At 38.2% G+C, this 23,350-nt stretch overlaps 1 protein-coding gene across 2 annotated transcripts in view; it reads left to right on the top strand.

Moving 5' to 3' along the window:
* HOOK3 (hook microtubule tethering protein 3) overlaps positions 1 to 23,350 on the top strand; it is a 92,962-nt gene that overhangs the window by 45,460 nt on the left and 24,152 nt on the right. For both annotated transcript variants that reach the window (XM_036299250.1, XM_036299251.1), the window contains exons 10-14: positions 3,370 to 3,510; positions 5,071 to 5,272; positions 13,440 to 13,550; positions 14,255 to 14,342; positions 20,919 to 20,988. In XM_036299250.1, the coding sequence (XP_036155143.1) occupies positions 3,370 to 3,510; positions 5,071 to 5,272; positions 13,440 to 13,550; positions 14,255 to 14,342; positions 20,919 to 20,988 (612 nt within the window). The remainder of the gene's footprint in view (positions 1 to 3,369; positions 3,511 to 5,070; positions 5,273 to 13,439; positions 13,551 to 14,254; positions 14,343 to 20,918; positions 20,989 to 23,350) is intronic.

Genomic DNA, 23,350 nt, shown 5'->3' on the forward strand with positions numbered 1-23,350 from the left:
AAGCTGCACTGGGACCACCTTATCCAGGCTGAGTGGAGCTACAGTTGTGCAGCCATCAGCCACAGGAAGTTCTGGGGGCAAGCCACACTGGGGCTTCCTTGGCCGGCCAGTTGGAGCTGTAGTTGGAGAGGGCTCAAGCCAAGGGGAATCCCAGGGGCAAGCCAAGGAGCTGGTGTGGGCCCAGGGCCTGGTGCACACTCGGACAGCCTTGGCAAACTGGCTAGAGTACTGGACTATGGGTATGCTCCCACCGTGAGATTAAAGTGGAAGGAGAGCACAACAGTGGTGTTCCTTGTATTTCCGACAGTGGAAGAGAGTTTCCACAGCTTCCCTCCCGTTGGCTAATGCCCTACGGTTGTTAAATCCATTTTCTTCTGTTATATTCTAGGTGCCCTTTAAACCACTCTCTTTTTTGCTATGCCCCAGGGTAGGAGAGTCGATGATCCCTCCCTCCTGCAAGTGGTGTGTTGGGAGTGGGGTTCCTATCATACCATGTCTGAGTTTCTCCTACCCATTTCTGTGTTTCTTTCTCTCTCTCTCTCTCTCTCTCTCTCTCTCTCTCTCTCTCTCTCTCGCTTTTTCTCATTTGCTGGGCAGAAGCTGTTCACTTGCCCTTCGTTCTTCAGGGGGAATTGCTCTGTAAGTGTAAATTCAATGAGTTTATGGGATGGGTGTGTTCAGTGTCTTTCTGTGCCGCCATCTTGGACAGAAGTCTCAAATTGTGGCCAGGTTTTAAAGTACGGTTTGGGGAAAGTGGTATTTAGAATTGCCTTACATTTTCATTATAAAGGAAACAGTTTCAGAATACATACTACAGTATTGTGTTTTCAAGTATTTTAATAATTCAAATGTTTTATCAATACAGTATATCTTAGTATTTTTTATTATTCTTTATAGTCTGATATAATAGGATGAATATTAATTTATTTGACTTTTAACTAGACATTTAAAAAAATCTTGGCTTTGCCACTTACTAGCTATGTAGACTTGGGCATATCTATCTACTATAAGATGGTCTAATAGTATTACCTACTTTCTAGAATTTTAAAGGAATATTAAATGAATTAATATATGTAAAGTACTGAGAATATTGCCTGGCAAAGAGATGCTATATAAGGTTTAGCTATTATTACTTTTCTAGAGAAAGAAATAAGAGAAAGAAGTGAGCCCTAGCTGGTTTGGCTCAGTGGATAGAGTGTCAGCCTGCAGACTGAAGGGTCCCGGGTTTGATTCCAGTCAAGGGCACATGCCCGGGCTGTGGGCTCAATCCCTATTAGGAAGTGTGCAGGAGGCAGCCAATCAATGATTCTCTCTCATCATTGATGTTTCTCTCTCTCTCTCTCTCTCTCCCTCTACCTTCTTCTCTGAAATCAATAAAAAAATATTTAAAAAAATAATAATAATAAAAAAGAGAAAGAAGTGAGATGAAAATATTGGAAAGCCAAACTGTTTGTAGGTTTTATGTTTGTCTACCTAGAACAGATAAGAGTATCAACTGAAAAGTTCTTAGAAGCAATAGATATTTAATGGGGAGAAGTAACTGTAAGAAGTTTGCATTGATCATAAGCTTTTCTAGCAATAACTAGTTGATATCATCAGGAAAAACTTCTATATAGTAAGTACTTAAAAATTTTTTTAAAGTACAATAATCCCATCTTATCCACAGTTTCACTTTCTGCAGTTTCAGTTACCCACGGTTAGCAGCAGTCCAAAAATGTTAAAGGAAAATTCCAGAAATAAGTAATTAATCACTTTTAAATTGCAAACTGTTCTGAGTAGTAGGATGCTACCTGGGACATGAATCATCCCTTTGTTCAGTGTATCCACCCTGTGTACACTACCCACCCATTACTCACTTAGCAGGCATCTCAGTTATCAGATCAGCTGTCACAGTATTGCAGTGCTTGTGTTCAGGTAACCCTTATTTTACTTAATAATGGCCCCGAAATGCAACAGTAGTGATGCTGGCAATTGGGATATGCCAAAGAAAAGCTGAAAGTGTTTCCTTTAAGTGAAAAGGTAAGTATGCATAGGAAATAACATGGTATGTACTAGTTTAGATTTTGGTACTATTCACAGTTTCAGGGTCTTGGAATGTCCACCATGGATAAGTGGGGACGACTGTAATATTAGGGACTCATAAGACAAAAACTTGTAAATTATACATTAATAATATTTTAATATATGGAGAGAGATAACATGTTTTTCATGGAGTTTTGTAAGAATGTCTTTTTCTGTTAAATTGTTACGTAATTTGAACTTGATTCCAATTTGAACTTATGTAGAAGTGTTAATGTCAAGAGATTCCCAGAACATTGTGAGAACAAAGTTTAATGAGGGAGTACTTCCCATATTCAATGTTGAAATATGTTATAAACCTATACTAAGTAAAATAGAAAATAGCTTGGTACTGCTACAGCAAGTTACAAACAAACCAATAACACAAATGAAGATCCAGAAACCCAAGTGTATGTAAAGAGTGTTTAACATGATAAAGGTGGTATTTTTCTAATCAATAGAGAAAGGTTAAATTATTTGTTAAATGGTTTGGGGACAGTTGGTCCCCAACTGGAAGGAATATTTGGAAGGAAAAGTTAGATTCTTACATTACATCATATACCAAAATGAATTCCAGGGAAATTGAGAATTTTAATGTTAAAAATGAAACCATATAAATACTAACAGACCATATAGGATTAAAATGACAAAAACCTTTCTAATCATATACTAAAAGTGGAAACTATATAGTATAAGATTTATCAATTGAATTACATAAAAACCAACTAAGAATTTCAGTACATTAAATACATAAAGATTATTAAAAGTAAATAATGATAAATATTTGTGACATTAGAGACAAAGAATCTTATAAATCTAAATGAGGGATTTATATTAAGTAAAACAAATTAAGTAAAAACAGTATTATCCACATTTGGGGAGATAAAAAGACCTGAACAGAAATAAGACTGGAGGGTGTACTATAAAATTGTTAATAGTGGTTGTCTATTTAGGTTAACACATGATTTTTCTATTTTTTGCTTTTCTGTATTCTGTAAATTTTCAACAAAGAATATAAATTTTATAATTAAAAATTCAAATAAATTACATCTGTATTTTGACAAGTATTACTTGATGTCTAAATTTCTAAATAAAGGAATGGTAATTAGTTTTTATCTTTTCACTAGCCTCAGAACATTGGAATTCATTTTTTAGGATAATGAAAACCTAGAATTATAGTTCATGGTCACAAAAGTAGGAGACAAATTCAGGAAGAGTTTATCCTCATGCTTTTTATTTCTGTTTACTGTACTAAGGAGAATTATTAGACAGTAAATAGTACTCTCTTGGTTTATTTTGTTTTGGTTACAGACTAGAAGCAGCCAAAGATGATTATCGAATACGCTGTGAAGAGTTAGAAAAGGAAATCTCTGAACTTCGGCAACAGAATGATGAACTAACCACTTTGGCAGATGATGCTCAGTCTCTAAAAGATGAAATAGATGTTCTTAGGTAAACAATCTTCCCATCTTTGTACAGTGCCAGACCTCTCATCACCCAGAACAGTTCTTCCACCAATGTCACAAGCTCTAGGCTCTCTGGGCATAGTAGGATGTTCAAGAGGTGGGCCACCTGGATTTAGATCTCAGTGCCATCATTTATTTAACTTCCATGTAACCATTTTCTCATCTGTAACATGAAAACAATACACACACATACCTCAGATTTATATGTGGAGTTAGGTGAGTTTATATTTGTAAACACTTGGAACAGTCTGGCAAATAAGTGCTATATGAATGTTTCTCAATAGAAATTAATCTCTGACCATTACTTTCTACTTGTGTATCTCTGAAGCTTTTCTTATTACTACTCCTTTTCTTTAATTTTGAGTCCTGCAGTCACTTGGTCTTCCTTTTTCTCAAATACTGTCATATCTCACAAGGCTTCATCTCCTTGATGGACCTTTTTATCTTCACTTCAACTATTTGCTCACTAGGCACCTCACTCCCTATCACTTCATTTTTCCACCTTTGCCATTCTTGTATAATCTATCCTCTGCTGGATCATTCTAACCACTTATATTTTACACTTTTGCTCTGAATACTGAGAACAAATAGAGAAATTTACACAGTGATACAGTTTTGTCCTACTACAAATTAATAAGCTTACTCTTCACTGGGTTCTTACCACTGGTCCACCATTCTGCTGCTCATCAGTAGATGGCTGTCTCCCATTTCTCTTCTAGGTATGACATATTTTCATAACTCTTCTCACCTGCATGCCTATCGCACCCCACCTCACCCATCCTTACGTTCAATGGATGACATTGTCTCCTGCTGCATAGAGGAAAGAGGCCATGAACTGTGGAACTCTCCATGTCCTATATCTCCTGCACCTCCTGAATTCCTTGCATTCCCACTAATCTTTTCTTTTCTGCTTCTAGAAGATAGACTTGTTATTCTTCCTCCTGTCCAGTGCTAATTTCTTCTTCAATGTCTGGGTCTCAATGCTTCTTGCTTACACAGGGACTGTGTTACATAAATTATCATTTCTCTTCACATTTGAATCTTCCTCCTTAGCAAATATATACATTTAGGTCTCTCTCTCATCTTAGAAAAAGGGAGAGACTTATTACTCTTTCCTTCCCTCCAGAACAAATTTACATTATACCGGGTAAAATTTGTGTTCTCTCCTTAATCCCCTAAAATTTGTCCCCATCTGCCCCAACTACTACACTGAAACAGCTGTTCTGATTGCCAAATTATTTGGACACTGCACAGCTTATTTTGCTTTTTGTACCACTGCATGTGTGTCTGCTGGCTACACCCCCAACCCTTCTACCCACTGCTACACACAGATTTGCTTTCCTTAAATTGTATAACATTTGTCATTACAATTTTTGCTGTAATTTGGTTATATTTTTTAACCTGAGCAGAAAAATTAACCTGGAATTATCTTTGATCTTATAATTTGATTAGAATGTGTTATTATCTCACAATCCCTCTTGTTTTAGCACTATCTAAAATAGCTATATAACTGTGAATGTGTTTCTGATTTCCCATCTTATTCTAGACATTCTTCTGATAAAGTGTCTAAACTAGAGGGCCAAGTGGAATCCTATAAAAAGAAGCTAGAAGACCTTGGTGATTTGAGACGGCAGGTTAAACTCTTAGAAGAGAAGAATACTATGTATATGCAGAACACTGTCAGTCTAGAGGAAGAGTTAAGAAAAGCCAATGCGGCCCGAAGTCAACTTGAGACATATAAGAGACAGGTAAAGAATTGTAACAGCGTCCTGATGACATTGTCAAGCAGGTTCTCCCCTGGCTTTTCAAAAATCTACTGACTCGCTTTTATGGTCTTCTGGCTTTTACCTTTGAAACTTAGTTCTTCTCCAGGGCTTACTGACTGGTCTCTATAGCAGATCCTTTTATTGCTTCTTATTTTTAAATTTATTATATAATACTTAAATATGCAACAGTAAAAGAATAATATATGTGTCCATGCTTAAAAAATAAAACATGCTCTTCCCCTCATTATAGTAACCGCTATGCTGTTTGTGGTTTCCGTCCTATGCATCTCTCTATTCCAGCGATTTTTCAACCTTTTGCCTCTCATGGCACATGTAAAGTAATTATTACAATTCTGCGGCACGCCAAAAAATATATTTCTTGCTGATCTGACCGAAAAAAAGGTATAATTTTGATTCATTCACACCAGACGGTTATTGTGTTGGCTGTTGTCAGTTTTTTATTTGACAATCTAAGGGGGAAAAAGTCAGTGACCCTTACTAAATAGTCAGGCATTGCATATTTTAAAAGTTCTTGGGGGCACACCAGTGTGCTGTGGCACACCGGTTGAAAATCACTGCTCTATTCTTTGTTTTGGTTAATCCTCACTCGAGGATATTTTTAAGAGAGGGAGGGATGGGGTGAGAGATAGAGAGAAATATCACACATCGATTAGTTGCCTCTAGCATTAGCCCCAACTGGGGCTGGGGATCAAACCTGCAACCCATATGTGCCCTTGATGGGGGATTGAACCCTACACCCTTCAGTGCTCAGGGGACATGTTAGTGATTGAGCAACACTGGCCAGGGCACTACTGTTCTATTCTTTTGCTGCATATGTATATTTATTCACTAGAGGCCCGGTGCACAAAAATTTGTGCACTCGGAGGGGTCCCTCAGCCCGGCCTGTGCCCTCTCGCAGTCTGTGACCCCTCGGGGGATGACCATCTGCTCCCCGGGGGATTGGGCCTAAGCTGGCAGTCAGACATCCCTCTGGCAACCCGGGAGCCCTCTGGGGATGTCCACTTGCCAGCGGGGAGCGGGCCTAAGCTGCAGTCTGACATCCTTAGTGCTGCTGAGGAGGCGGGAGAGGCTCCCACCACCACCGCTGTACTGGCAGCTGTCAGCCTGGCTTGTGGCTGAGCAGAGCCCCCCCTGTGAGAGCGCCCTGTCCACCAGGGGGCAGCTCCTGCATTGAGCATCTGCCCCCTGGTGGTCAGTGTGTGTCATCGTGACCAGTCATTCCCAGTCATTCTGCTGTTAGGATCAATTTGCATATTACCCTTTTATTATATAGGATATGTATATAGATTAAATTTATAGCATTTTGACACGTTTTAAGGCTACCCAGGGCAAAAGTAGGTTTACAGTTGTTGAGTACTCGAGATAGTTTATTCTTGTATTATTCATTAACTAGAGGCCCGATGCACGAAATTCGTGCAAGAGTAGGCCATCTTTCTCCTGGCTGTCGGCACTGGCTTCCCTCCAGCTGTCTGGACCCAGGCTTCCCTCCAGCCGCCAGCAGGCACCTGGGATCTGGGCTTCCCTCACAGCTGGTCTAATTAGCATATTATGCTTTTATTATTATAGATTATTGTATTATTTTCCATATAAACAACTGTAAACCTGCTTTTGCTCCACCTTATATAAATTATAAAGTGAAAGAACTCTACTATAATTTAGTTTTGCTCAGTAGTATATTTGTGAGATTTGTTTATGTTGATAGGTATATACTAGTACAGTGGTTCTCAACCTGTGGGTCGCAACCCCTTTGGCGGTCAAATGACCCTTTCACAGGGGTCGCTTAAGACCACCCTGCATATCAGATATTTACATTACGACTCATAACAGTAGCAAAAGTACAGTTATGAAGTAGCAACGAAAATAATTTTATGGTTGGGTCACAACATGAGGAACTGTATTTAAAGGGCCAGAAGGTTGAGAACCACTGGACTAGTAGCTTTCTCCCATTCATTCGTACTGCTGTAAGTATCTTATTAAATGACTATAACAGTGATGGTGAACCTATGACATGCGTGTCAGAGGTGACACGTGAACTCATTTTTTTGGTTGATTTTTCTTTGTTAAATGGCATTTAAATATATAAAATAAATATCAAAAATATAAGTCTTTGTTTTACTATGGTTGCAAATATCAAAAAATTTCTATATGTGACACGGCACCAGAGTTAAGTTAGGGTTTTTCAAAATGCTGGCACGCCAAGCTCAAAAGGTTCGCCATCACTGGATTATAACATAATTTATCCATTTTCCCTTTGAAGGACAGACAGAATGTTTCAACTTTTTTTATTTTATATTACAAGAAATGCCACTGTGAATAAATAGTATTGAACATTACCTGTTTTATATATGTGTGAAAGTTTTACAACTGAATGGAATTTCATCCATAGAATATGTTCATTTAACTAGATACTTCCCAATTCTTCTCCAAAGTGATTGTATTATTAGCAAGAAATTTGCATGATTTTTTCCACTCCACATCATCACTAACAATAATACTTCAAACTTCAAATTTTGACAATTGGGTAGATATGAAATGGTCTCTTTATACTTTGTTTTGCATTACCCTAATTACAAATATATTTACTGATCACATTTCTTTTGTGAATTGCCTATTTTTATCTTAGAATCATTCTAAAAATTGGATTATGAATGTTCTTTATATGTTTTTGATATTAATTTTTTTATATATGTAATATTTCCTACCAATCTGTGACCTATCCTTTTTACCTTTTTAAGATTGGTAATTTTAAAATAATGAATTTTAAATATCTTTTTATGATTTATGTTTGTTATTCCTTGTTTAGAAAATCACTTCCTACAGAAGGATATAAGGCTAATCTCTATTTTCTTAACAAAGATTTAAGTTTGTTTTGCACATTTATGTCTTTAAGCTACATTTTTGTGTAGGGTGAAAGGTTAGGGATACTTTGGACAAGCAGTCAACCTAGCAGCACTTATGAATAGTTTCTTCCACAGTCTACAAGTCTAACTTATTATATACCTAAATTTCCATGTAATATGTGGGTTTGTTTCTGGGCACTCTCTTCTACTTTATTGGTCTATTTGTCTTTTCTTACATCAGTACCTCACAGTCTTATTATCTATAGATTTTTAGTAACTTTGATATTTGGTATTACAGCACCTTGCTCTTTTTCAAAATTATCTATTCTTAGACCTTTTCTTTCCCTCTATACCCAAAACTTTTGGGAATTGGCATTACATTGATTCTGTTGATTAATATAAAGGATAAATGAAATCTATATGGCAATAATATTCCTATCAGTGAATATAATATCTTTCCATTAAGTTTTTTTTTAATAAATCTTTATTGATCAGATTATTACAGTTGTTCCTCTTCCCCCCCCCCCATAGCTCCCCTCCACCCCCCGTCCTCATCCATAGGTGTATGATTTTTGTCCAGTCTCTTTCCTCACCCCCCACACCCCTTTTCCCCCGAGAATTGTCAGTCCACTCCCTTTCTATACCCCTGATTCTATTATATTCAGCAGTTTATTCTGTTCATCAGATTTCTTATTCACTTGATTTTTAGATTCACTTGTTGATAGATGTGTATTTGTTGTTCATAATATTTATCTTTACCTTTTTCTTCTTCTTCCCCTTCTTAAAGAATAACCTTTAGCATTTCATATAATCCTGGTTTGGTGGTGGTAAACTCCTTTAGCTTTTTCTTATCTGTGAAGCTCTTTATCTGACCTTCAATTCTAAAAGATAGCTTTGCTAGGTAGAGTAATCTTGGTTGTAGGTTCTTGCTGTTCATCACTTTGAATATGTCACTCCCTTCTGACCTGCATAGTTTCTGTTGAGAAATTAGCTGACAATCATATGGGTATTCTCTTGTAGGTAACTGTTTTTCTCTTGCTGCTTTTAAGATTCTCTCTTTGTCTTTTGCTCTTGGCATTTTAATTATGATGTGTCTTGGTGTGGTCCTCTTTGGATTCCTTTTGTTTGGGGTTCTCTGTGCATCCTGGACTTGTAAGTCTATTTCTTTCACCAGGTAGGAGAAGTTTTCTGTCATTATTTCTTCAATAGGTTTTCAATATCTTGCTCTCTCTCTTCTTCTGGCACCCCCATAATTCGGATGTTGGTACGCGTGAAGTTGTCCCAGAGGTTCCTTACACTATCTTCATATTTTTGGATTCTTTTTGCTTTTCCAGCTGGGTGTTTTTTGCTTCTTTGTATTTCAAATCTTTGACTTGATTCTTGCGATCCTCTAGTCTGCTGTTGGATCTCTGTATATTATTCTTTATTTCAAGTCAGTGTATGCTTAATTTCTAGTTGGTCCTTTTTCATATCCTCGAGGGTCTCACTAAATTTCTTGGAGGTTTCTAGAGGTTTCTGAGGATGGATGCTCTGGCTATAACTGCCCTGTAAGGCAGAGCCATGTGGACATTTCCTAATTCTCACACAAACTAAGCAACACAGAAGATGGCAAGAAAAACCTTATAACCGTGGTTTTGAACTCTATATCCAGTAGTTTGCTTTCCTCCATTTCTGTCATTTGTGACCTATTTCTTTGTCTCCACATTTTGGCTGGTTCCTTGTGTTGATAGAGTGGCTTTGTGTGCTAGGTGTCCTATAGGGCCCAGTGGCTCAGCCTCCCTAATTACCTGAGGTGGATACTCTTGGTGCACCCCTTTGTGGGCTGTGTGCACAGTCTTGTTGTAGTTAAGCCTTGATTGTAGTTGGTATCACTGGGAGGAATTGACCTCCAGGCCAATTGTCTGTGAGAATCAGCTGTGTCTATGGTGGGAGAACTTCCTTGCTGGAGACACCCTTATGGAGCAAGACTTGCTTCAGTGGGGCTTTGGTGCTCACCGAGTCTGCCCCCTTAGTGTGTCCTTAGGGATGTGAAGAGTTGTACTCTGGTATGATCTCACTCTGTCCACTGGGCACACTGGCTCTTGGATCTCTAAGGAGGTGCTAATTTAGCCTCTGCCTGAGGCTACCCAGCAGGAGCTATGGAGAGATCTGCAGATTCCTCTTCTTTGTTTGGGGTTTGGAGGTGCCCAGATGAGGCCCAGCTGTGAAGCATTGCAAGCTGCTGTGGGGCCTTGGGCCTTCTTTTGGATGTTCTGGGTCTCTCTGACCCAGCTGCAGTTTGTTGGGTAATTTTAGATTGCAAATGCCCAGGCCATTCATATGCAAAAGCCTCTGCACACAGCTGGGGTGGGGTGGGGTCTCAGGGAATCAACAGGGCGGAGCAAACAGCTATGGCTGATCCTCAGCCCTGCCCTAAGAGGCCCCGTGTCTCAGTGTCCCGGTAATCACTGCAAGCACCTCTGAGGGAAAGCCGCCCTCGAGTTCCACCCGATGCCAGACAGTCCAGTTTCTCCTGTATGAGTCTGGGTCCCCAGAGACTCGCCCGGAACTGGAGTTCAGAGCAGTCGGGAGCTTGTGTCTCCCTCTCGATTGAAAAAGTCAACCGTGTCCTCAGTTGCCAGCCCTTTTCCCCGCGCGCACTCGAGCCTCTGTACCTCTGCACTTTACTTCCGCACCTCCTCTGAGTCTCAGTGTGCTTTTCTCTTTCCTTCTAGTTGTAGAATTTCCACTCAGCCAGCCTTTCTGTGGTTCTGGATGATGTCTGTTTTGTCTTTTTGTTGTATTTTTGAAATGGTTGTATGAGGCAGTAATTTCAGGGTGTTTACCTATGCCGCCATCTTGGTTTCTCCCTCCATTAAGTTTTATACTTCTAAATATCATGCACGTATTTTGTTATATTTACTTTTGGTATTTTATGTACTTAGTTTTTAAGAAAGTATACCATTTTCAGCTTGGTGCTCATTTATCTGTTTGAAATTGATTTTTGTACACTGATTTTGCAACCTTACCAAATTTTCATATTACTTCTAGTATTGTCTGCTGTATCTTTTGCCAAAAGTGATGTAAAATAAAAGCAGCTTTCTTTCTTTCTACTCTGTAGTCTCTTTTTCTTCTTAATCAGCATGTCTGACCTTTAATACTATTTTAAAAAGAAGCAATACTGGTAGACAACCATTTTTGTTGATTTTATACATCATGCTTTAAATGTTTTACCTGTAAAAGGATTGCTATAGTTTTCTGTAGCCACCTTTTACTAGGATAAAGGAATTCCACTGCATTTCTACCTTGCGCAGGTTGTCTGTCTTAAATGGATGTTGAATTTAATCATCAACTTTTCCTGAGAGACCCCTATGGTGCTTCTCCTCTCTATTAATGTGACAAATTATATTACTGGACTTTTGTATGCTTAAGCCATCTTTGCAGTCCTGAGATAAACTTAGTTTGGTCATTGTGGATTTATTTGTTGTTTTCACATTGTTAGATTTGCTTTGTTAATTTTACTTAGAATATTTTGCCTCAATGATTCACTTGAACTTTTCTATTTAACACTTTCCTTATCTGATTTTCGCATCAGAATCATACTAGCTTAATAAAATGAGTTGGAGAAGTTTTAGTAGAACAGCCCTGGCAGGTTTTTTTGGTGGATACACTTTCCCCCCACATTTTATTATGACATTTTTAACATAGAAACAAGGTTTAAAGAATTAATGAGCTAGAGTGTGAACTAATAAATAAATGTAAATGAAGAAAATTATAAATGAGATGAAAAGGTGTGAAATTAAAAGTAGAAATGACCTAATTAGAGTCCAAAGGAGAGAACAGGAATTATAGAAAGACATTATTTGAAGGAAAGAATGGCTAAACATTTTTCAGAGCTAATGGAGGACATCAGATTTAGTGTTAACAATGAATTACAAGGTTAATAAAAATATATCTACACCTAGAAATACTGTAGAAAAATTGTATAAAACACAAATCTGTTTCCCATCTGAAGCTTAATATACTTTTTCATTGATAATATTTTTCTTTTTACAAAGTGTCTATAGATGCACTTTCAAAGCAGCCTGATCATTTTTAATGGTCTCTTATTCCTTTCATAATTTAGATTTCCTTCTTTATCTTTAAAGTATTAAATCTAGTACTTTATATCTGATAATTACAATCTAAAATCCTTGGAGGTCTTATTCTACCATTTTGTTGTTGCTGTTATTGTTATTAATGCTTTTCTGCTGTCCGTTGTTGGTAGTGCCTTATTGCTTTTTGATCTTTGTTCTTTAGTGTGGCTCATCTTTATCTTGGGGAATACTGGAGGGTGGCCTGGTTTGAGGTGGTATTCCTCCAGGCAGTGTGGGTTTTGCTTATGTCAGATTTTCCACAACATTTACCAAACAGAACTATTTTAAATTAATTTATTGGCTTAAGATTTGCCAGACAAGGTATGTGGCAACATTTTTAAACACAAATTCATGTATTAGAATGTATTGCAAATTTTCAAGTTATACTTTTTCAAACTCAGAGCATTCACTTTAAGAAAGGCAAGTTTCCCTATTGATTTTTCCAGCTAATGGATTTTTTCCTCACCCACCTATTTACTGACTCATCATCTTTTTGAGTCCAAGGTGATTTAACAACCATATGTCTTCCATTAAATTCAAAGCTCAGGGTTCCTGGTTTTGGCCTTTTGCACCTCTTTCTTCTACATGTACTTCCCACTCCTGTGTCAGCAAGTGAGGATTTCACTTACTTACTTATAAGCTTACCTACACAATTGGGTTTTTTTCCCCTCTAGCATTTCTTTGACTTTATGTTAAAAGGATTTTAGACTATACAGTTATCTGTATTGCAAGAAATAGAAGTTCCATGTTTTTTATCATCTTGAACATTGTTACTCTAGATTAGGGGTAGGGAACCTTTTTTCTGCCAAGGGCCATTTGGATATGTATAACATTATTTGCTTAATACAATTGACTTAATATAAATTTATGTTGCTACAAAAAAAGCTCCTAAATTTATGGCATTTCGAGTCCCACCTGCAGTTGCCTTGGCAGGGCCTGACCAAATGATTTCACAGGCCTTATGCGGCCAGTGGGCCTGACGCTCCCCATTCTTGTCTAGATTTTAGAACTCAGTCGCAGATTTTTGTTGCTAGTTCTCTCCATTCAGCTAGGCTGCTGTATCATACACATTTTTAAAAAATATATTTGTGAGGAAGGGATTTTTGTAGAAGAAAATAGTGATAATTTCTAATGTTTGAGATTATAAAAATTAATGGTATCTTTCTGTATCAGGTAGTAGAACTGCAGAATAGATTATCGGAAGAATCGAAGAAAGCAGATAAATTAGATTTTGAATATAAGCGGCTAAAAGAAAAAGTTGATAGTCTTCAAAAAGAAAAGGATGTGAGTATATATATATATATATATTAGGGATTTTGGTTTTAAGGACTACTAATATTAAAATGGATATTTAATTCATGCTTTGTGGTTAATTCCTTCTATTTATAAATTTAAAAATTCGAGATCCTATTTATTTTTAAGTTTAAACCTAAGATTCACATGTATATTTCAGAAATAGATCTAAAATAAAAGATTAAAAGAATGTTTTCACTTCTAATTTTATGTATACTTATTATTCTACTGTTTTATATTGTTTTGCTCATGACTTTTTGTAAGTTTATGTAGAATTTTTGTTTTCTGTATGATTACTATAGAAGACACAATTCTTTTGGTTGTTATTCAGCATATTTTGAATCTTTTAAAAATATTTTCTCTATCATGATTTTGATTATTTAAATTCTTTGATTTTTTTGTGTTTAGTAAAAAGAATGTTATATACATAATGAGATACTTATTGTTAAGGATGGTGTAGACAGTTGTATTTCTTATGTTTAACTGTGGATAGCATATTGCCTTGCACATTGTAGATATTCAATACTGTAAAGTGAGAAAAAATTATTGTAATCTTTTACCTTTGGTGATCCTTTCATAGAAGATCAAAACATCCATGTTCCCTACTATTTATCATTTTATTAGGGAAGGCAAAGACCACTAATGAATAAACTCATAAAACGTCCACTAACTTTCCTTGTTTTTAATCTCTCCAGAGGTTAAGAACAGAAAGGGATTCTCTGAAGGAAACCATTGAAGAACTTCGTTGTGTACAGGCTCAAGAAGGGCAGCTTACAACTCAAGGTAAAACCATTTCAGTAGCCCAAGCAAAATTACTTATTTCTAATACAGTATTAGTATAAATGATTAGATTCATTTAAGATGATTGGACCAATAGATAAAAATGAAAAATTGGTGAAGTGGCCAATTGAAATGAAAAATTGTACAGATTTTAAACTGTTACATAGATATTGTGGCAAAAAGTCTATAGTTACGGAATCAAATTTACTTGCCTACTTTATATTTTAACTATATTTAAATATTTGATTTTATTAGCTCAAAAGTATAAACGTATTAAATCATCTCTGTTAATAATAAATCTAGAAAGTCTTATTCTGGAAAGGTCCTCATAACCTCTTTAAAAATATATCAAATTCACCCTAGCCAATTTTGCTCAGTGGTTGGAGCATTAGACCACTGATTGAAGGGTTTTGGATCAAGGGCACAACCAATCAATGTGTCTCTCTCACATCAATGTATCTTTCTCTCTGTCTCTCCCCCTCCCTTGCACACTCTAAATATCAATAGAAAAAGATATCCTCAGGTGAGGATTAACATTATATATATATATATCAAACTCAAATTCAGTGATTTGTTTTTCAACTGATATATGGAGTTGATATCAACTTTAACCCCTAGAGTGCTGGAGAGCGTGATTGCGCTCCTCCTGTCTTTCGCCAAAAGTGCCAGGAGCGCAATCAAAGCTTCGAAATGGCGTCCAGTTCTGAGTCTGCTTTTATTAGTGATGATGATATTGCTGAATATTTCAATGTAGTAAAGGTTTCCTTAAGTTTTTGAATATGTAACTTCATTTACTTGCAATTCATAATTTTTTTTCTAAACTGCTGTAAAATCAGAAAAAATGCCTTGGCAATTTTAGCATAGTTCCTAGGATATTGGTTGGCACTCAAAGGGTTAAGGGACTTTATTTTTTAAATCCTCACCCGAGGATATGCCTATTTATTTTAGAGAGAGAAGAAGGGAGAGGGAGAGAAAGAGGGGATGGGGAGAGATACATCAATGGGAGAGAGAAACATCAATTGGATGCCTCCCATACCCCAACAGGAAATAGAACCCACAACCTAGATTATGTGCTCTGACCAGGAATCAAACCCGCAACCTTTCAGTGTATGGGACAACACTCCAACCAACTGAGCCACCAGGCCAGGTTTAAGGGACTTTTATCTAAAGAGAAAAGTGCTCTTATCACAGGAAATCATTTAAGACTTTATATATTAAGGTGATATAGTACTGCCGATAGCAGTTTACAGATTCAGTACAATCCTTATTAAAATACCAACAGCATTTTTTCCAGAAATAGAAAAACCCACCCTAAAATTCATATGTAATCCCAAGGAATCCTGAGTAGCCAAGACAATCTTGAAAAAAAAGAAAAAGTTGTGAGACTCACGACTTCTTGATTTCAAAACATAGTATAAAGTTAGCAATCAAACCAGCATGCTACAGACATATATAAACCAATGGAACAGAAAAGAGTGCCCAGAAATAAATCCTCACATATGTGGTCAATTGATTTCCAACAAGAGTGTCCGAGACCATTCAGTGGAGCAAAGGAAAATCTTCTCAACAAATTGTGCTGGAAAAACTGGATATCCACATCCAAAAGCACGAAGTTGGACCCTTACACCACATACAAAATTGAACTCAAAATGAGTCAAAGACCTAAATGTAAGGACTAAAACTATAAAACCTTTTGAAGAAACTATAGAGGAAATTCGAAATGACATTGGATTTGGCAGTGATTCCTTGAAATTGATACCAAAAACACAGGCATCAAAAGAAATAATAGATAAACAGGGCTTCATCAAAATTAAAAACTTTTGTGTATCAAAGGACATTATAACAGTGAAAAGTCAACCCACAAAATGGAAGAAAATATTTGCAAATCATATATCTACCAAGTGATTGATATACAGAATATATAAAGAACTTCTACAACTCAATAACAATAAAAAACAGCTCAGTTTACAAATGGGCATAGGTACTGAACAGGCATTTCTCCGAAAATGTACAGATACCCAGTAAGTACATGAAGAGATGCTCAAGATCAGTAGTCATTAGAGATATGCAAATCAAAGTCACAGTGAGATACCACATTGCAAACATTTGGTTGGCTGTAACCAAAAAGGAAAAAAAGGAAACTAACAATTGTTGGGGAGGGTGGGGAGAAACTGGAAACCTCTTGTGTGGCTGATTAATGTAAAATTAATAAGGGCAGTCACTGTGGAAGAGTTTGGTGGTTCTTCAAAAAGTTAAAACATAGCCCTGGCTGGTTTGGCTCTGTGGATAGAGTATCGGCCTGGGGACTGAGTGGTCCTGGGTTCGATTCTGGTCAAGGGAACATGCCCAGGTTGTGGGCTCGATCCCCAGTAGGGGGTGTGCAGGAGGCAGCCGATCAATGATTCTCTCTCAGCATTGATATTTCTATCTCTCCCTTCCTCTCCCAAAACAATAAAAATATATTTTTTAAGAAAAGTTAAGCCCTGACTGGTTTGGCTCGGTGGATAGAGCGTCGGCCTGCGGACTTAAGGGTCCCAGGTTTGATTCCAGTCAAGGGCATGTACCTTGGATGCAGGCACATCCCCAGTAGGGGGTGTGCAGGAGGCAGCTGATCGATGTTTCTCTCTCATCGATGATTCTAACTTTCTATCTTTCTCCCTTCCTCTCTGTAAAAAATCAATAAAATATATATTTAAAAAAAGAAAAGAATAGTTAAGAAGAACCAAGATGGTGGCATAGGTAAATAAATGCCCGTACTTGCCCCCTCCCACAACCACATCAAAATTACAACTAAAATACAGAGTAACTATCATCCAGAACCGCGGGAAAGCTGGCTGAGTGGAAGTACTACAACTAGAGAGGTAAAGAAGAAAGCACACTGAGACTGTAGGAGGTGCAGAGGCGTGGAACGGGCTGGTAGGTAGATCGTCTCTGTGGAGGCTGCCTGGAGGAGCAAGGAGTCCCAGCCCCATACCAGACCCCCAGCCCAGGGTCCCAGAGCTGGGGAAAGAAGTCCCTACGGGCCGTAAGAATTACAGACTGTAAAACCAGTGCGGATTGGGGCTGAGTGACACACAAGCTGCTGGATACCCAGTTGCTCCTCTTAAAAAGCCGGCACCGCAAGCTACATTTACAAGCTCCCACTTCCTCTGAGCTCCAGTGCCAGGTGAGGCTCTGGGGGACCCAGACACATACAGGGAGAAACTGGACAGTCTGACATCAGAGCAGGAACTTGGGGGCAGCTTTCTTCCAGACGGAGGTGCTCGCAGCGGTCACTGTTCCCATGCTGGGATCTCCCTGGTACAGGGCTGACTGGCAGCCTTTCTGTTCCCTCTGCCCTGGAGATTCCCTGAGACCCCGCCCCCCCCACCCCCCCTTTTACAACCCCACCCAAGCTGTGCGCAGCACCTTTTGCATATGAATGGCCTGTCCTTTCCCAGCCTAAAACCTGTCAAACAAGGTGCAGCTGGGTCAGGGAGCCCCAAAGTTATAAATAAAAGGCCCAAGGCTGACATCCAGCACCAGCCTGCCTTGCTTCACAGCTGGGCCTTGCATGGACACTTCCAAACCTTATACAAAGAAGAGGACTCTACAGATCTCTCTGTAGCTCTTGCTGGGTAGCCCCAGGCAGTAGCTGACTTTGCACCTTCTTGGAGATCCAAGAGCCAGTGTACCCAGTGGTCAGTGTGAGAGCATACCAGATTACAACTCTTCACAGCCATAAGTGACACACTCAAGGGGCAGACTCAGGGAGCACCAATGCCCTACTGAAGCAAGCACTGCTCCATAAGGGTGTCTCTAGCACAGCAGCTCTCCCACTATTATCACAGCTGGTCCCACAGCCAATTGGCCTGGAGATCAATTCCTCACAGTGACGCCAATAGCAATCAAGGCTCAACTACAAGACTGTGCTCACAGCCCACAAAGGAGTGCACCAAGAGTGTCCACCTCAGATGATTGGGGAGGTTGAGCCACTGGGCCCTATAGGACGCCTACTACACAAGGCCACTCTATCAACTCAAGGAGACTTAGCAGCTACCCAATACATAGAAACAACACAGGGAAGCAGCCAAAATGCAGGGACAAAGAAACAGGTCAGAAATGGAAGAAAGCAAACTACTGGATATAGAATTCAAAACCACAGTTATAAGGTTACTCAAGAATCTTCGAGAAACCTCCAAGGAACTTAGTGAGACCTTCAAAGATCTTAGTGAGAATGCCAAAAAAATGGAAAAGGACCAGTCAGAAATTAAGCATACACTGACTGAAATAAAGAATAATATTTAGGGATTCAACAGTAGATTAGAGGATCCTGAGAATCAAGTCAATGATTTGAAATATGAGGAAGCAAAAAACACCCAACCAGAAGAGCAAGAAGAAAAACGAATAAAAAATGTGAAGATAGTGTAAGGAGCCTCTGGGACAACTTCAAGCGTACCAACATCCGAATTATGGGGGTGCCAGAAGAAGAGAGAGAGCAAGATATTGAAAACCTATTGAAGAAATAATGACAGAAAACTTCCCCTACCTGGTGAAAGAAATAGACTTACAGGTCCAGGAAGCACAAAGAACCCCAAAAGGAGGAATCCAAAGAGGACCACACCAGGACACATCATAATTAAAATGCCAAGGGCAAAAGACAAAGACAACAGAAACTATGTAGGCCAGAACAGAGTGACAAGAAATATTCAAAGTGATGAATAGCAAGAACCTACAACCAAGATTACTCTACCTAGCAAAGCTATCATTTAGAATTGAAGGTCAGATAAAGAGCTTCACAGATAAGAAAAAGCTAAAGGAGTTCATCACCACCAAACCAGTATTATATGAAATGCTGAAGGGTATTTTTAAGAAGAGGAAGAAGAAAAAGGTAAAGATAAAAAATTAGTGACAACAAATACATATCTATCAACAAATGAATCTAAAAATCTGATGAACAGAATGAACTGGTGAATGGAATAGAATCAGGGGCATGGAAATGGAACAGACTGACAACTCTCAGAGGGAAAGAGGTGTGGGGGTATGTGGGAAGAGATTAGACAAAGATCTTATATGCACGTATGCATTACCTATGGACACAGACAATAGGGTGGCAAGGGCCTGGGATCGGGTGGAACTGGTGGAGGGGAGCTATGGGGGGAGGGGAAAAATAGAGATATCTGTAATCTCAGCAATAAAGATTTTTTTAAAAAAAGTTAAAAGATAAGCCCTAACCAGTTTGGCTCAGTGGATAGAGCGTCGGTCTGCGGACTGAGGGGTCCGGGGTTCGATTCTGGTCAAGGGCATGTACCTTGGTTGCGGGCATATCCCCAGTGGGGAATGTGCAGGAGGCAGCTGATTGATGTTTCTCTCTCACCGATGTTTCTAACTCTCTATCCCTCTCCCTTCCTGTCTGTAAAAAATCAATAAAATATATTTAAAAAAAAAAAAGATAAAATTACCGCCCTAGCCAGTTTGGCTCAGTGGATAGAGTAGTTGGACTGCGGACGGAGGGTCCCAGGTTAAATTCTGGTCAAGGGCACATGCCTTGGTTGCAGGCTCAATCCCCAGTGTGGGGCATGTAGGAGGCAGCCAATAATGATTCTCTCTCATCATTGATGTTTCTATCTCTCTCTCCCCCTCTCCCTTCCTCTCTGAAATCAATAAAAGTATTTAAAAAAAGGATAAACTTCCCAAATTTTGCAATGCCATTTCTAAGTATATACCCAAAAGAATTCAAAGTATATACACAAAGTATATATCAATTTTAAGTATATATCCCAAAAGACTCAACTAGATACTGGTATACCAATATTCATAATAGCGTTATTCAAAAGATAGAAACAACCCATGTGTTTATCAACAGATGAATGAATAAAGAAAATGTGGTATACACATACCATGGAATGAAATAAAAAGGAATGAAGTTCTGATAAATGCTGCTTGAATGAATTTTTAAAATATTATGTTAAGTGAAATAAGCCAGATACAAAAGGACAAATATTGGTATGATTCCACTTTATCTAGGATTGGCAAGTTTATTGAGAGAGAAGGTAAAAGTTTATGGGGGATGGTAGTGGAGAAAGGAATGGGGAGTTATTGCTTAATCGTTACAGAATTTATGTTTTGGGTGATGAATTTTAGAAATAGACAGTGGTGATGATTCCACAACATAGTGAATTTACTTACTGCCATTCAGTTGTACACTTAAAAATGGAAATGATCCGGCTGGTATGGATCAGTGGTTGAGCATCGACCCATGGACCAAGAGATCACCAGTTTGATTCCAGGTTAGGGCACATTTGCAGGTTCGATCCCCAGTAGGGATGTGCAGGAGGCAGCTGATCAATGTTTCTCTCTCATCGATGTTTCTCTCTGTCCCTCTCCCTTCCTCTCTCTCAAATCAATAAAATAAAATATTTTTAAAAATAGTTCAAATGACATAATAATAATGTAAAACAACTGTGACATGATCTTTTACTTGACTAAAACAAAAATTTTAGCTGTTAAAATCGATGCTCAAAGTAGGATTTCATCTGGAAACTAAAGGAAATGGTGGTGTTCTCTCTTACCCTTACATTCATGTTTACATATTTATAGGATTAATGCCTCTGGGAAGTCAGGAGTCTTCAGATAGTCTGGCAGCAGAGATTGTTACACCTGAAATCAGGTAAGGAGATCATAAAGTTCAGTCACACTGCACTATATTTCTGGAGAAAACTTACTTTTCTATAATATGAAGAGGATTATTTCCTTACTAGAGGCCTGGTGCACGAATTCGGCCTGGTCTGAAAGATCAGGCTGAAACCGGCTCTCCGACATCCCCTGAGGGGTCCCAGATTGCGAGAGGGAGCAGGCCAGGCCAAGGGACCCCCACCAGTGCACTCTCTGGGTCACGGAGGGCTCCAGGGCATGTCGCAAGCTAACCTACCAGTCAGAGCGTCTGCCCCCAGTGGTCAGTGCACATCATAGCAACTGGTTGACTGGTCAGCTTTCTATCCCCCCAATGGTCAGTGCATGTCATAGCAAGCTGTTAAGTGACCTTAGCATATCAGTAGCATATTACGGTTTGATTGGTTGAATGGACTACCAGACGACCGGACACTTAGCATATTAGGCTTTTATTATATAGGATTCTTTATTACTAACACTTTCAGCATGAACTCAGTAGCAAATGTCCATGATTTCAGCATGTTAGGTGCATTTTTCAACTGGCCCAAGAGACTGGATCTTCTTACTTCAGTAGGACAATGTTTCACACTTATACAGCAAACTGACATCACTCTGCTTGAGTACCCTTAGCAAACATTTAGCCATAAAACCACTTGACCCCAAAGTAAACGCTATGTTTAGCCATCAGTCTGCAAAGTAACTCGTCACTAAAACTCATCTTTTAATTAGGTGGAATGGTCTGGGAAAGATTTAATACAGTAGACAGGGGGAAGTATCTCCCCATCTGTTCTGTTCTTCCCTCACTAGTATCTTACATTTTTATTTATTCATAGCATTTTAAAAATTCCATTTATTGCAATATGTGCCCGACTTTATATATAAGAATAAAAGACTGGCCTGGCTGGTGTGGCTCAGTGATTGAGCATCGACCCATGAACCAGGAGGTTACCATTTCCATTCCCAGTCAGGGCACATGCCCAGGTTGTGGGCTCGATCCCCAGTAGGGGGCTTGCAGGAGGCGGCCAATCAATGATTCTTATTGATGTTTCTCTCTCTCCCTTCCCTGCTCTCTCTCTAAAATTAATAACAACATATATTTTGAAAAAAGAATAAATGATTGGTGGGGAGACACCAAGTGTCCAGGAGAAAGAGAATGCTGAATCTGAATATTATTTTTACCTTCTGTGAGTCTGTTTGCCCCCTTTTTAAATTGACACTGGCCTTGATTCTTTTTAATATCCTTGGTTGTTTAAGAGTTTTATAAACTGTGATTTAAAATAGGCATTAAAATACTTGTTAAGTAAATAAAGACTATTGATTGTTGTTGACATTTATTTAAGAAGGAAACACAAAAGGAGTATAATGCAACACCAACTCTGGAAGCATCTTGTAAATTTTTCTTTTCTGCCATCTGAGGTGGTACTTTATATTGGACTGTTAAAATTTGAATGAATGATATTGGACCGTTAAAATTTGAATGAATGAACACATTATTTATGAATATTCATAAGTAAATGGTTATGTCCAAAAAAAATTTTTAAGTGAGCTTATTGGTAATGCAGTTGGATTTTTAAATTGAGGAAAAGAACAATGATAAAGATTCCACAAATAAAATGACTTTTTTGAGTATGACTCAATAAAATTAAAATATACTCTGTGTCTAGAGAGCTATCAAGAAATGAAATGGTAAAAGGCACAAAAATTTGCAACATGTGTTACAGACAATGAGCTAATAGGTTTAATACATAATGAAATATACCTATCAAATTTCAAAAACTACTGTAAGTGGTAATTGTCACTGATATTAAGGGTATAGGGAAATTGGGAACTCATAAACGAAGAGTAAACATAAAGTGGTACAACTTTTTAAAAATTAATTTTTTAATAATGAGATATAATTGACATATTAATTGTATTAATTTTAGTTATACAACATAATGATGTGATATATGTATATATTGTGAAATAATTACCATAATCAGTTTAGTTAAAAAAATTTTTTTAATTCTCACCAAAGGATATTTATTCATGATTTTTAGAGAGAGTGGAAGGGAAGGGGAGAGACAGAGAAACATCGGTGTGAGAGAGTCACATCATTTGGTTCCTCCTACACATGCTTTGACCAGGGCCAGGATTGAGCCTGCAACTGAGGTACACTCCCTTGACCGGAATCGAACCCAAGACCCTTCTGTCTGCAGGCCAATGCTCTATTCACTAAGCCAGACGAGCCAGGGCACAAATTTTTATTCTTATGGTGGTATAACCTTTTTTCTGAGCATTTTGGCAAAAAGTGTATATTATCTAAATGTGACTATCTTTTGACCCAAAATTTATTTCTCTGGGAATTAATCCTAAGGAAA

Source organism: Myotis myotis, unplaced genomic scaffold (genome assembly GCF_014108235.1).
Source record: "Myotis myotis isolate mMyoMyo1 unplaced genomic scaffold, mMyoMyo1.p scaffold_m19_p_3, whole genome shotgun sequence".
NCBI classification, from domain to species: domain Eukaryota; kingdom Metazoa; phylum Chordata; class Mammalia; order Chiroptera; family Vespertilionidae; genus Myotis; species Myotis myotis.